Source organism: Alosa sapidissima, chromosome 23 (genome assembly GCF_018492685.1).
Source record: "Alosa sapidissima isolate fAloSap1 chromosome 23, fAloSap1.pri, whole genome shotgun sequence".
NCBI classification, from domain to species: Eukaryota; Metazoa; Chordata; class Actinopteri; order Clupeiformes; family Clupeidae; genus Alosa; species Alosa sapidissima.
Genome location: NC_055979.1, coordinates 22,064,295 through 22,080,239, shown reverse-complemented (window position 1 = coordinate 22,080,239; position 15,945 = coordinate 22,064,295). Strand labels below are relative to the sequence as shown.

General features: G+C 40.2%; 1 protein-coding gene across 1 annotated transcript in view; it reads right to left on the bottom strand.

Moving 5' to 3' along the window:
- Window positions 1-15,945, bottom strand: part of cntnap3 (contactin associated protein family member 3) — an 89,513-nt gene that overhangs the window by 52,536 nt on the left and 21,032 nt on the right. The window contains exons 3-4 of the mRNA XM_042081097.1: window positions 3,271-3,464; window positions 1,082-1,229 (exon numbers count right to left, since the gene is read on the bottom strand). Of these exons, the coding sequence (XP_041937031.1) occupies window positions 1,082-1,229; window positions 3,271-3,464 (342 nt within the window). The remainder of the gene's footprint in view (window positions 1-1,081; window positions 1,230-3,270; window positions 3,465-15,945) is intronic.

The window sequence follows — 15,945 nt, the reverse complement described above, 5'->3', positions numbered from 1 at the left end:
TAATAATACATTTATAATACATTTATAATACATTTATAATACACTACATCTTCTGTAAAAAAAATGTCCCTGAAATAATAATACTTCCATGACTGGTGCAGAAGGAAAAAGAACTTGTCAGCTAAGTGCAAACGTTTCTTCTAGGCATTTCCCTTAATGTGGTCTATTGTAATGAGGCAGTCCACTCTCCTTTATTCACCACATGGAATTACCGCAGTCATAATTCCTAGGTTGTCAGACTAAGAAAAATATAACACTTCAAATGCAGACATTAGCATAGTCCTCTCTTTTATAATTGATGGCTCTTTGGTTTCCTTTGTTAAACTGTCAACACAGCTGATCAAGCGCTAACGCATTAAGTGCGACAGTGGAAGGCAGCCATTTTGGCTCAACCTGCAGAGCCCTTTATGTGCAGGCCGCACAGTAAGTCTTGATTGCTCAGCGCAGCTTAATTGCCTACGACTAAAACTGGCATAACAATACAGCATTAGTAATAGGCTTGAATGTTAATCTGCCTTTGTCCACATAATTCCACAAATCTTTATGATTCAGAACATAGCCCAACATGTCACTGCTGTCCCGATTCATTTATCGTATAATGCATCTCCTGTCGGGGGTGCCATTAAAAAACAATCATGTATTTATGTAAAGCCAATCATAAATCAGTCGTGCAGATGGCAGATTTATTATACTGGGCCAGTCCAAGGGTATTTGTTTATTTGTGTAGAAAAGTTCTTAGATATGAAGGAGAAATTTAATCTCGAGACCTAGAATTGTGTTAGTATACATTTGCCTTACTGTCAACACAAATCAGCACAACAACAATTTTTACATCATGCAAAATAGCATATTTTAGTTCAAGAAATATAAACGCTATTTGGTATACACACTTTATGCAGCATAATGCATAGATAGGCAGATAGAGAAAGAATGAGTCTAAAGTCCCCAGGGGAATAATCGTTTCACACATCACTCCATGTTCCACAGCTAAGAATGTGGGCACAGCACCACATTTAACACATAACATGGAACACATGACAGCACATAGAACATGTGACAATAGAACATGTAACATTCTTACTGTATTGGCAACCGTAGGCTTCCAGCCTTAGTCCAATCCTTCCCATTGGGTTCCAGTCCAGAGGGACGACTCTTAGGTAGCGAGCAATCATGGACTGGTGCAGTTTGAACGGCACTACACTGTCAGCATTGGTGTTCCCAGAAAACACCTGCAGCAGAGGCAGTAAAATAAATGGCAAATAACAGCATTTGGCTGAGGAGTTCATGCAATGTAACTTAGACCAGCAGAGGAATGCAGTCTGTATTTTGTTCAGTCTGGATTATGTTTCCTGACAATTTAAAGAATGACCTTGGTCTTAATTTACCAGTTGACAGCTCCTGATTCAGGCCGTTAAAGGTCTGCTTTGGAGACCTTTATGGAGTGCCCCGTTGATGACCGGAAATAAACGCTAAACAGTGTACTCACATGCTAACATCTCCCCTTTCATGACCAACAAAAACCAACAAAACCCAACAAAATCCAGCGTATGGACTTGATGTTTTACACACTTTTAGCGGTCAGCATGATGTGTTTACAATTATATAGCTTGGCAACGCCTTTAACACTAAGCGTCTGTAAGTAACGGAGATCAGGCCCGGGGTGTCTGAGCCCAGAGAGAGAAGTAGAGTCTGGTGGTGACCTGGGAGGATCAGCAGCAGCATGGTGCAGGTGGCCATGAATCGATAAGCGCTGTGCTTTCACTGCGTCGCCTCAGCTTCTCTTGCATTGCCAATCACTGGCCCCCCCTTTTTTTTTTTTTTTAACAGAAATCAATATCCACCCCTTTCACAGGCGACAAAAAACAAAACAAAAAGGCAACTTGATGCACGCGTACGCAAAGGGGCGAAAAAGGGTAAAAAGGTACCTGAGTAAGGTAAGGGTGTATTGTAGAGTTAAAGGTAACTGAGTAAGGTAAGGGTGTATTGTAGAGTTAAAGGTAACTGAGTAAGGTAAGGGTGTATTGTAGAGTTAAAGGTAACTGAGTAAGGTAAGGGTGTATTGCAGAGTTAAAGGTAACTGAGTAAGGTAAGGGTGTATTGTAGAGTTAAAGGTAACTGAGTAAGGTAAGGGTGTATTGCAGAGTTAAAGGTAACTGAGTAAGGTAAGGGTGTGTTGTAGAGTTAAAGGTACAGTAACTGAGTAAGGTCAGGGTGTATTGTACAGTTAAAGGTAACTGAATATGGTAAGGGTGTATTGTAGAGTTAAAGGTAACTGAGTAAGGTAAGGGTGTATTGTAGAGTTAAGGGGACAAAAATCAGGATTGAAGTTTTATTCATTCATTTAGAATATCTACTAAGAGCCAGCCCTGAATAAAACTGACTTTCTTAGTGGTCGTGTAATTCAGGGTTGAGTAGCATCCTCAGTGCCTTTGAAGGGATCAGCCGCCTGGAGAAGCCAAGCGTTAAGCCGAACAAATTGCAGTGTTTCCTGCTGAGGAAGCCAGAGAGAGAGGCATCTCATTTGCTTTAAAGTGTCCTTTGAAATATGCCACAAGTCAAGGTGGAAATCCTCCAACATAAGGCCCTGGCTAACTCGGGAGAAAAGGGAAGTGGCAGGGAGACAGAGGGACAGTGAGACATCGAGACATTCATACCCCCTAAGTATCTAAGCTTCAGCACCACATGACAAAAATATGGAGAGCTCATGAGTCATCTTCCTCACACATGGGCCTGCTGGCATTGCTTACACTGTAGGAAGCACACAAAGAGCTACGTGATGGACAGGGCCAATTAACTTCACCTACAGACTTACAAGAGGGTGTCTCCTATGCTATGCGGCCCATACTGCAGGCTGAGAGAATTTAAAACAAACATCACAGTGAAACTGGGAGAGGTGGAGCATGTATAATATGCTACCAGTTTTTTTTTTTGTCTCAAATAGCGGATATGTAGAGTAGGTCTAAATAAAGGAAGGCACAAAATGTTAATTATGAGGTAACTCTTAAAAGTCATGTAACCTAAAGCGCTTTGTTTCTCATTAACACGCAGGCTTGTTCTCTTCCTATTAAAACACTCCAAGGTCAGTGAAGAGTTTTTTCTTCTTCTTACAAATCTCCCTGTTGTTCATGTCGCTTGAGTTGTAACAAGGTGGGAAAAACAAAACCTGAGAGGCAGCGCCGGGAATGCTGCTGTCCTGTGGTGGAACTGCGGGACGCGCACACCGCACGCAGGCCGCCTGAAAAATAATCTTTGAGATTTCTGCCAACTCACCCCAATGCTGTCCTCCTGTCGATACTGTCTCCAGTTGTGTCCCGTGTCACTGAACATGAGCTGGTAGCCAGTGACCCAGTCCGAGCTGCCGTACCGGCCCTGAGTGGCGATAGCTGTGATTTCCGTTCGCTCCCCAAGGTTGATCTCGAGCCACTGATATTTATTGGACTCCATTGGTGACCAGCCGCCAGCACCTATGGGGAGAGTAGATTATGATGGAGAGAGAGAGAGAAAGGACTTGATTTGTTAATGTGATTTCTGACACTGAATCTGATTTGTGATTGTGAAGAGTTTTTTGTGAAGAAAACATACTGAACAGAGAGATGCATTTTCAATGATTGTGCTGACCAAATTAATTATATCAGAAAATCAGTCAATTCACAGGAAGGAACATGCCATAAAATTCAAAATAAACACCATTGTTTACACAGTCCTGCGTCAGATAGATACCATCCTCCTATGTGTGTAGCTCAATTCTCCTGAATCATTGACACACAGGGCTACGTGTAGATGTGGAGTAAACAAAAAGCCTCGAGCCTCCTCTGTGAACCTTCCTCCGTCCACAACAGGCATGAACTAATAGTCTAACAAGCTATCTGTTAACTCCCTATATATTTCAACAATGAGACAAAAGCATGGTTATAAAATCAGGTGCTTAGCTGACTTGAAATGTGGTTTGTAGCTCCATTTCCCCCCTTGTTAGACCATTTTCCTCCATGCTTGATAGAAGCCACTTCCATTTGGAGGCAGGAGACTGTTCTAATCTGTAGGCCTATAGCTGTCACAAATGGCCAAGCTAAAATGGCACCCAGCAGTGATCATAAATACTTTAAGTGCATGTTGCCCACATGCATTCTTGCATTCATTCAAAATGGATCTTCAATGTCATAATTACATCACCCACAGCTCTCCAATTACTGGGATTTAGGAATCACAGGAAGACAGCTAAATTGTTGACCACAGGTTGTTCAACCCTGCCAATTTGACTCCATTTTCACAATTCAAAGTAAAAGCTTGTATCATTGGCAAACTGTAAGAAGAATGTAAGAATTATTCACATTCAGCTGAAGTAATCTAGACTCCAGCGTTTACAGTGTCAACATGTAACATCGCTATCATCCATGTATGAATGCTTGACTATAAAAGGAAGAACCCATGCAAGAATAGTGCAGGTTGTCAGAAAAGGTTGACGTAAATTTGCTAAACGATTTCTAAATAACCTCTTTGTCCTCTTTGATATGTTAAAAATGCTGTATACATGTATGTATATTATGTGAACAGGTGGACTGGAACTTTCTGTTCTTTTCATTCAGACAATGTCATTGGTTAGTTTATGCTAATCCCTTCTGCCTGGCTACCGCAGAACCTGTCTGGAACTTCAGACTCTAATTGCTCAGTGTGTGACTTAAGAGAATTAGATGCGTGAAATAGTGTATTGATCATGTCTTTAGAGCCCATTTTGTGTAGTGCTGCACTAGCAAAAACAAATCTCTGCAAAAGGATTGCATGGATGTTTTTCAGCACATCTTTGCAGATTTTACCTGATATACAATACAAGATACAAATTTTCTTGTATTGTATAAAATCCTTTAATGATGAGTACTTATAATGACTGTCTCTTGTCTCTTACCGTGTCTCTTACCATGAGAGAAAGCAAGAGGTGATCTCTATTTGAGACACATCTATTTGAGACATCATCTACATTTCTACATGATATCTTACAAATGAGATGGCCGCATACAATACAATACAATACAATACAATACAATACAATACAAGCCCCAGCTGAATACAATCCCCAGTCAAACAAGCTGCAGCTCTATGCAAACAAAATTAGAAATGCACATGTACTAAGGTCAGCAAATACATTGCACATTAATTATTTACTGTGTACACTATAGATGTGTAATAATACACTATTGTTAAACAAGCGGTTCGAATTAATATCTGACGTATTCCACACTCCAGTTTGGTTAAACACACACTTCAGCAATGTCTCTATGCCACTGATGATGGCACATGTATGATGGTTTTGGAAAATATCACATTTTTTTGATGCCAGTGTTATGATCAATTCTGTTTATTTCAATTCTTATTTGACTGTCTTATTGATGGACTGAAAGTTCACATTGCTCAGCATTAGTAGGACAAGCAGCCTAGCAAAACTGCACAGATCAGGCATGGGAATGAAAGACTGTCACTAACTAGTTGAAGGTTGAAGGTTATTTTAAACATTAGAAACTAAGGAAATCACTGGTCTGAAAGACCTCTGCAGGCTTTGTGTAAGTGACTGCATTAAACATAGCAATATGAAGTTTAACCACTAAACTGAAAACCATCGCACTAATCCACAAAATGACTAAATGTAAATGTAATTGTTTAATGTCATTACAGAGTTGCTGTAAGTTGGTTTTATTAAAGGCTAGGTTGAGCAGATATTTTGACACAAACTAACATGACCTACAGTAGATTGCCCTTCTCAGGCCTTGGAAGTTGTTTGACTTGTTACTTACAGCTAAATACTAGCTGACATACTAACATTGTTCTCTGTGATTCGTTGTAACACCTCTGAGTGCAAGTCTCCATTGTCATCATAGCTTTTACTTCTTGGAGAAACTTTATTGGAGATCTAATATCCTTGTCTACACTGTTGCTTTTATGATTTAGGAACAGACAGCCAGTATCTTTTTTGATGGGCAGGTCTCTTAATATTTACCAGAATGTTTGGTTTGGGTTCGACAGAAGGGAAGGAAGTGGGATGCATTTGTTAGAGAGAGACATCAACTGGGAGAAGGAATTTTCTTAGAGAAGATGAACAAGTGCATATTTACCATGGATTTGCCATGGAACATATAGGAGCAAATGAAGTGGACAGGAGAGAAAGAGAGAGAGAGGGTGCAAGAGAGAGAATGGTTATTGCAAGGCAGAGAGACAATAATGGAAGCAGTTTGACGAATGTGACAGGATGTGGATTGTGTTTGTGTTTGTGTTTGTGTTTGTGTTTGCGAGAGAAAGGAAGATGGAGACGGTGGAGAGCTTAGAAGTCGGCGGCTGAGCGCTTCCCAATATACACCACAGTGTCCAAATGCCAGGTGAATCTGGCAGAGATTTCTATAGGTGGAAGCTCTAAGCTGTGACAGGCAAACATGGAAATGGACATTTTTATAAATATAAACAGTCACAACTGTGTGTACTCTTTCAGGGCTTAGATACTGTGCAAGAATGAGAGTTCTACAATTACTACAGAAGAATAAAAGAGATTTGTTCATAAATATAAACCTTTTGCCTGTTTTTGAAATTGGGGGAACATTACAGCCAGGCTGACCTTCCTTAAAATACAGAGGGGTGGGTGTATTGCATAAATTATGTGCCACTGAATGTGTGATGGTTTCCAGTTGTAGACTAGATTCTCAGAGGGGTTTAAAACACCACTTAGATACAAGCAACAAATCATATGAATTAAAATGAATGTGTTCTTGCTGAAATATGAACTTCTATCCCCATATGGCTGAGTTAGGTGCACAGGTGGCATGCATTTTAAGAGGGATGTCCTTTGTTCTTCCGCTTTTATTGCAACAAACAAATATTATCCCTATTTTGCATAGGTCTTGACAACAGCCTGTGTGTGTGTGTATGCTTATATGCGTGAGTGTGTGTGCGTGCATGCGTGTGCATTTGTGTGCGTGCATAACAAATATTATCCCTATTTTGCATAGGTCTTGATAACAGCCTGTGTGTGTGTGTGTGTGTGTGTGTGTGTGTGTGTGTGTATGCATGCGTGTGTGTGTGTGTTTTATTATCCATGACACAAAGATGAAAGCAACTTGCCACTTTAGGTTCACCTCAGGTGTCTGTAGTAGAAGGACCTTATTCAATGGAGAAACCTGACTCCTGCTCATTCAACCTGGAGAAACCCGACTCTCCTGCACTAAAGGTAGTGAGCATCACCTACTTCAAGCATACTCTACTTTCACAAACCCACCCAGGCACACACAGCACACACCACCTCTCATGTCATAAGATGCAAGTTCTTAAATTGGGGAGGGAAATCTGTTAAATAGGGCTAGTGGGGAAAGCAGGGTAATGAGATAAAAAAAAAAACAGGAGCAAAAGGAAGGATGAGTTGAACAGTGATGAATGATTGGCTTTTGGATCGTTCTAGGGTCCATTTCCCAAAAGCATAGTTGCTAACTCTGATAGTAACTACCTTGGTAGTGCCACTGCCAAAGGTGAGTCTGTAGATTTGAGGTACGCATGTGTAACCAAGGTCGTAATTCGTCCGCCGCTCACGGCCCTCGAACCCGCCACCTCAACACACACCGGCATGGGAGTCGAACGCTCTAACCACTGAGCTAAAAGCCCAGGCTTCCAACTCAGTGGTTAAAAGTGTACTTAAGGTTAGGGGTGTGAGGATTTACACGGGCAACTAGCATGCTAGCTCAGTTCGCCTCCGTTACACATGCACAAACACTTAAGTTTCATATTGTCACATATCACGTTTTTAATTTTGGACAATGAAAAAAATAAGAGCATATTTGTTAGCTCTTGTTGAAAATGTGACTGAAATACGACTATCAACACCGCATTTCTGTATCGTTTACGTGTGACCTTAAATACGGTCGACTCACATTTGGCAGTGGCACAGAATATGCATCGTAGTTAGCAGCTATGCTTTTGGCAAACAGACCCCTGATTCGAGTCAGTTGTCTTTGTCACTCATCTCTTGGCCAGGAAAGATCTCAACCTTAATCTCAATCTTACAGCAACACTATTACATTACATTACATTACATTACATTACATTTAGCAGACACTTCTTGACCAAAGTGACTTACATATGTCAGCTATATTACAAGGGATCACATTGTCCCCGGAGCAACTTGGGGTTAAGTGCCTTGCTCAAGGGCACAACGGTGGAAGCCGGGAATTGAACCGACAACTTTCAGGCTACTGCACTGCACGCTAGCCCAGCTCCTTAACCACTACACTACCACCGCCCCTATTAACCCTTCATAGCAGGCAAAGCCTGGTGCATCAGTGTTTTCATGACTCGCACTACTCGCTCCAATGTTTCCTCCTTGCACAAAAAGGGCTCTGGCTCTCACTGTGGAGTCCTCCTGCCATGATCCTGGCGCATGCACTCCTGACTCAACTCATCAGTGACACCCTCCGGCTCCCTGATTAGCTGTTAGCGGAATCACATGTGCAATCGCTAGGCAGCTTGGCAGAGCCCCAAGAGAGTGTGTGTGTGTGTGTGTGTTTTCCCCTCTTCCGCACAAATTTTGAACAGCCAGTTATCTAGACTCATTAGTCTCCCCTCCCCTCAAAGCCCAAAACACCTACACCAGCCTGGGAGGTCAAAGACTGGCAGAGCGTCCTACCATCTGCACCTCGGTACAGGCCATGTATCAAACACTGAGCCAACATATTTTTCAGTTTGAAAAGGGAGGATTTCAAGCGACCAATTTTGATATGTTTTCATAACAGTCTGTTTTCAAACTAGAAATGGCATACGTGTGAGTCTAAAGATATGACATACTTTGTTAGACTGGGCCAAATCAGTTTGACAGTAAAATACCAATGCTCACCATCACATGCGTTTTATGTAAGTGTGCTTGCATTTGTTGTGGAATAATGACCCTGTTTTGACATTTGGGAGTGCACAAAAGGTTAGGCTTAATGACCACTCCACTTAGACTCCGCCATTGACACTGTGATGGGAGCGAACAAACACATTGACCTTTCCTCATTACTGCCATGAAAATAAACAGCGAGTTTGAGCCAAATAGCCAAGGTAACCAGCATAAAAACACTTATGCACAGATCAACCTTGCGAGATAGCAAAACATATCCTTGGAAAAAAAGCTTCCATATTTTCCCACACACCTGAATGACCTAAAGAGTGCCATATTAATAGATGGCGATGAAAAGATAATCTCTTGGAGTATGAGCTACCATTATTCCTGTTCCTGTCCTTTCATGTCTCTTGGCCAAAACGGATGCCAATATTCCTCCTGGCAAACAGAGAGCTAAGAGGTTTTAATGACAAGTCAGTCATGATATGCCAATGATGTTGGCACTCAGCTTTGGAAGTCAGTGTCACCACCATATTAAATGAGCAGCCCAGACATCAAACCATCAACAAGCTAAGGGTGTCGCCAACATTTGAGGAAATACACTCATTTTCCACCTCCCCTTGAGTTAAACACCTCCCCTAAAAGGATATATCAGGATTTTTTTGGATATATCAGACAAATAAATTCTGGAAAACTTCCAACTGTTAACTCAGGAGCAGTTCCTTTGTAGTGAGAAAACTGACATCAAAGTACCCAAATACGTTACAGTTTCTGGCACTAGAATCATGGGTAAATAATGATGAGGAACGTGTAGTTAGGCCGTCAAGAACTTAGAATTCAGTTGCACTGACAGCGAGATAAGTCACATCTTTATAAACATATTTAGTTTAGTAACTGTTGTCCCCTCTAAGAACAATTATATTAAGCTCTTCCTGCAGTGTGCCTTTTTTAGGCTCTTGACAGTTCCATGTCTTCAATGACAAAACTGAATTAACTTGTTTTGAAGACAGACTTGATTGCTGTTCAGCTTGGATGCACTGTACATTTGACTAATTGCTTGGTAGCATAACAGAGACAAACACTCCATGTAACAGATGTTGGGAGATTGTAAACCCCATGACCCCTAAATTCCTGTCACAGAAATTACACTTAAAAGGTGAGGTCCTCGATCCTGATAACTGAGTCTTTCTTTGCTCCAATATTTGTGAATAAGCACCCCTTCTTGTTGATTACCTTAAATTGTGTAAACACTTTATTTCCCATTTGCAGAGCCAGGACTGTGCAAAAGAATCAGTGTTTTTCTGAGTGTGAAGGTCTGCATCTTTACTATATTAGCTTAATATACAGTGTGTGTGTGTGTGTGTGGGAGATTTCAGAATGATAAATTAGACCAGAATCGGCAAACATCAAAGTCAAAGTCAAAGTCTGCTTTATTGTCAATTTCTTCACATGTCAAGACATACAAAGAGATCGAGATTACGTTTTCTACTATCCCACGGTGGAGACAAGACACATTTTACCAATTAGGTCCACAGACAAACATAACATTCAAGTAAACAATATAAAAGTAAAAATAAGAAGGCACATACAATGAAGAAAATAAGAGCAGCAAATTTGAGTTGAAATTGTGCAATTGTGCATACAGTAGACAGTCAATATAATAGTGCAAAAGTCAGGCCAATAAATGGCTGAGGTAGTTCTGTATGACCTAAGTAGTGTCATAGTGGTGCAAGTTATGTAAGAACATTCTGATATAAAACGGGGTTGCATGATGTTTGAAGGTTTGCTCCTAAAGAAATCATAACAATGAAAATGATAAACCAGGGAATATAATCTTCATATTTTTTGTAGAGAGATGCAGGAGACCTGCTCCTGGCACCCTTGGCTGGCCTTGTCTTATTGTTATGTTTAAATAGAGGGTCATCTGAAGTGGGGTGCTTCTTGAAATGGTTCAGAAAGGAAAATAGTCCCAAGGCACATTGTCTGTATAAGTTTAAAAAGAATATGAAAAGACAGAGTGGCCTCACTCTGAAACTGCATTTCTATGCCAGCATGGCCTTTTAAAGTTTTTTTTTTTGAATGTCAGTCCTGGGCATGCATTTATATGAAGAAAAAGGCTTTTTAAATAGTCAGGAGGAGGGCCTTGAAACCTTTCTTCTTGATTTGATGAAGAGAAAATATTAATGCATTTTCTTTGTAATGTAGAGTTCCAAAAGTTATTTTTCTAACAGAAAGGGCTTGCATGGTTTTGAAATGAAGTACTGTATAGCATCACTACAGGTCGAAATGTGAGTTTGTGTGGGAAACACAATGAATATTACCTCTGGTTATTCTGACAGCAGAACAAAGCAGCCTTAGCATGGGTTTTGGCAAGGTGAACAGTATTCCTGTGCAGACCAGATGCTTGTCTAATGAACTAAGCATTTGCTCATCAATAATTTACGGTTTTTCCACCTGCTAACAAACAGGGGATTGAGAGGACATTGTAGCAATAAGGCCCGCCATTGAAATTAGCATCCTGTAAAGGTAAAGATTGTACACTGTATGTGTTTGTGACTACGCCAACACAGAGCAGTTAGATGATAATTAAGCCAACAGCACATAGTCCAGCATGTTCACAGTGCATGGCTGCATCTGCACATTAGGCTGGATGAGGTAAATTGAATGTCCTCACATTTATGGGATGTAATGAACAAACAGATCAATGAGAGATAATCTTACTGCTTCCATTCCAAGTAATTTTAGTCAAAGGAATTGTTCTGGGGTTTCATTTAATTTTAAATCAAATTTGCCCATAAAATCCTTGAGCAGACCACCCTTTTCAAAGACTTCGTTTAAACTACAGTCATTTTAATGTAACTGTCATGATCAAATGTTGAGGAAAAAAGGTACCATTTAAATGCTAAATATGTTATTCATGCTCCTGCTGTAACACTCAGTGTAGTGACTTATGTTAAAAAAAGTCTACTGAGGAAATAAGAGTTTCCAGTTTAGTTTAAGAATGGATTTTCAAGCCTCTCTTCCTGTTCCCTACAGTTAATGTACTAATGTTGATGTACTAATGCTAATGTTAATCCTTAATTGCAAAAAATAAAAATAAAAATCTAAATAGTATTTTCTTAGCAATGCATCACAGTTTTTTTTTTGCTAAAGAGGGACTATGTTCACTGTTGAGAGTGAACAGACCAATTGAGGATGTTGATATTCAAGAAAGAGCACTCTAATTTTCCAGAATTTGCATTCACGGCAAGACTTAGTCCACTGTTTGTACTTTATTCTCAATTGTATGATAACAGAGAAAGGCAATGAATATAGATAGAGTATTTTGAATGATCTCTCCTGCAAAGATGAGACGTAAACTTTTTTCACACACAGTTACATCAGTATACTGTACACTGAAAAGAAACACATACTTTGTCAAAGAAAAGTTCTACAAAGTACCAACCAACCATCTTAACTGCAGTAATCTCAATCATATAATGAAATTGTTATGAGCTGCACACCCAGACATTCCTAAAAACCTTTTTGGCATAAGGTAGACTCTTTAAATATTACATTAGTCAGCCTTGCCAGGCAACTTCTTATTTTTCTGAATCATGCATTGAAATGGGTCAGTGTTCATCACTATGAGAATGACGAACTGAAACCTCCTTATCTGAGAAATCTACTGTGGCAAGTAACACAACTGTACAGATAAATTAAATCTGGAGATACAGTTCTGGATAGAACAGATAATAGTTTAGGGATCCAGCCCTGAACATGACATTCATGTTGTCAAAGTGCTGTTACAATTTATGAGAAATTCACTCATAATCTTCTATAGTAAAACAGTCATACAGTATGTAGGTTAAGTATGAAAATGAAAGAGGTTGGCCACCTCAAAATCTGCGTATGGTGTCAAGATTCAAGCTATAACAATAGCTGAACATTTCTTCTATGATCCACAGATGTTGTTGCTACAGTATACCATGCAACCATATCCTAAGAGAGCACCACGTGTTTCAAGAGATTAGAATAGCAAGCAGTATTAGACTAGCATCTTCCTCTTGTTCCTTATAGTATAGTGAACAGCAACATGGTCCCCCATTAGTCAGAAAACATTATTCCTGTGTACAGGTTTTCTGAAAAGCTTAAGTATAGCTAACTTTAAAGCATGTTGATGTAGAGTAACTTTTTAACTCAAAGCATTTGCTATATGACCATAGATGAAATAGGGATTAATTAAAAAAGTAACAAAGGTGATGAACGTGGAAAGACTTGTGGCCAATTATCAAGACTTCAAAACAAGTCAGGGTTTGCCTTAAGCCTGCTTGATGGAATACCCCCTGGCACTGTACTGCACTGCACATGTATGTAACATAACATGTAGGTTTGGTTTGGCAAGTGAGCCTTTCTGGTGACAATAAACATCTGAATTCTGTAGGCTTATTACACGGCTCTTCAGAGTGCTGCAGAAAGTTCCATTAACATGACCGGCTCTTCATAACGTTCAGCGGTCCGATAATTCTGTATAATGACTGCTCCGCTTCGCATTGGGGTCCTGTTTGCCCTGAAGGGACTTATTTTCCAATAATGACCAGCGGACAATACATTATCCATCACCTAATGGGCACTACACGAGAGACCTCTGGGCCACTCACCAGGCCAAAGGAGTTGGATTAGATTATTGATGATTGGTTTGACTGATTTTTTTTCTTGCCGTGGTGGCAAACATTTCATGACTACAGTGTAGACACCAGAAAAAAAATTGTTATCAGCGGAGACACTGTTAACTCCATAAGATACAGTTTTATTTGTTGAAAAGGCATCGCAATGAAGGCAATGGCTGTAAGCAAATCACAAGCTTGAATAGGACATTTAACTGAACGTTTTCACAGTCTGTTGTGGAATCTATAGTGTAGGCTATGGAAACTTGTTAAATTTCAAGGGCTTTTCCAAGAGGTTTTCCCAGGCCACTGCTATGAAATACATTTACTAATCTCTTTAACATAGTTGCTTCTGAGATAAAGCTCAAAGGCTTAACTCATGGTGGATATGCTGGAGAAGCTTTTTCTGAGCCTTGTCATCAAAGGTTAGACCCACTGTCTAAGACTTGGAAAATCTCAGTTATGTGAGTTTCAAGAGCAGGCGTTAAGGGCAGGAGTTCTTTTCACTGTCGGAGCAGAGATACTCTATGACTCCCCTGAGACTCAGCCTGGCCCACTGCGTGTTTACCATACATTTTAAAAATAGGATTTCTTTTCAAAGATTTCGGTCATCTCTGATATTATGGAAAAGTAAACATTCTTCTCGATATTTCAGGCAGAAGAAGGCCTGTCTTGCGTTTTTGGCCAATACTGTCTGGAGGTTTCTCTAGGTCCTACTGAGTCCATAGGGAGAGCCAATCAGTACAGTATAGTCAGTGATGTAAATGAGGTGTTGACAGCACCGTACTGTGTTGTGATGACAAGCAAGCCAAGCAAGCCAAACAGCAGGCCAGCCAGCCATCCAGCCAACCCAGACCGTTTAGTTCCATGATATAAAAAGAGACAAACAATGGCCCAGTGTCTCCCAGTGCTGATGCCAAGACTGGGCTTTTCTGCATGTGTGCGGTCCAGATAAACTCAATCTGCCTCTCTCTCTTCTCTGGTTGTCTATCAAAACCCATGATTAGCTAGCAGGGATCTCTAAGCCAGTTAGCAGGGGTTTCATATAAAAAAATGGATTTGACCGTTTGTTTGCTTTTATTTTCTGGATGGGCTGTTTTGTTGAGTGGTGTGCAAGATTTCAAGGTGTGTATTGATTGATTGACAAGGTGTAATTGATTTCTGCCTTGGACTAAATTAAATGCTATAATTCACACGAGTGTTCTTAAAGTGTAGATACAAATAAGCTGAGGTACAGACACAAACCATTTGTGAAAAGATTTTAAAGAAAATCTGAGGCACTCGGGAAGGTTACGAGGGTTAAGCTGAGGAACAGAATGGCAGTGGTTTATCCCAGTCACCACCTGTCATTTTCACTGGATCATGGCAGACTTTGACAGTCATCCTGTCCAGGCAATTGTAATATTCAGCAGCAAGGAGTGTTGTGCAGTGGTAAAAAAAAAAAAACTCTTAACAACCAGGCAACATAGGCAGGAGTGAAAAAAGGTACCATCTTTAATCACAATCAAGGATGGAAATTACGACCGGGGACATGTTACCAACCTAGTTCCAGCAGCAAATCCACTTGCTTCCCAACACTTTAAGAGATGTGCTAGCAACCAACGATTCTAGCAACAGACACCATTAGGCCCTAACAATGGGCTTTAGCCTCTATCTGTTAGCATGCCCATCTCGCAGTCCAAGGTACTGCAGGTTTGAGGGTTCAAGCCCAGGCTGGTTGTGCATGCTATTCTCCCAATTACAGTTAGTTTACAATCAAATTGGGTTTGAAGCTGTTATATATTATATAATAACATCTTGCATAGGATTCCTTTAGATCCAGACAGGCTATGGCAGTCATCTTCCAATCTGTCAACTAATAAGCTGACTGCCTTGCCTTGCTTTTCACACTCCAATGCTAACTCCAATGTCAATTTGAATCAAATCCCTGTGGCTTGACCTACAACCTTTTATGACATGCAGAGCAGTAACCAGAGAGTATTCACCAGATCATAAACTCATCATCATAAACTCAGCATCACTCCTGTTTTAATCTGACACTCTGTCTGAATTTTATAATGGTTTGCAAGTGTAATGGGAGATGCAGTATAGGGAAAAAACAAACAAAAGACAAACCACTACCAAAAAAATAATGATTGATTCAAAACACTTCAGTGCATGTCTATGTTTCCATCGACATCTTTCCGTATATAAAAGGTTGCTTTGGATTGAGAGCAATTAATTTTATGCACAGACTTTCAGACTCTGTTTTGAGTGACAATTAATTGGAGGCCCACTTAAAAAGACATGCCTATTGACAACAGCCACTAAATGTGCAACTGAATCACATCTGTAATTAAAACTGCATAATGAAGAGACGTGACAGTTTCATGCCATTGATGCACTCCCAGTGCCTTGATGGCCAATAAAAAAAACAGTGCAGAATATCCTCCCCTTCTTCATACAGTAGATGAT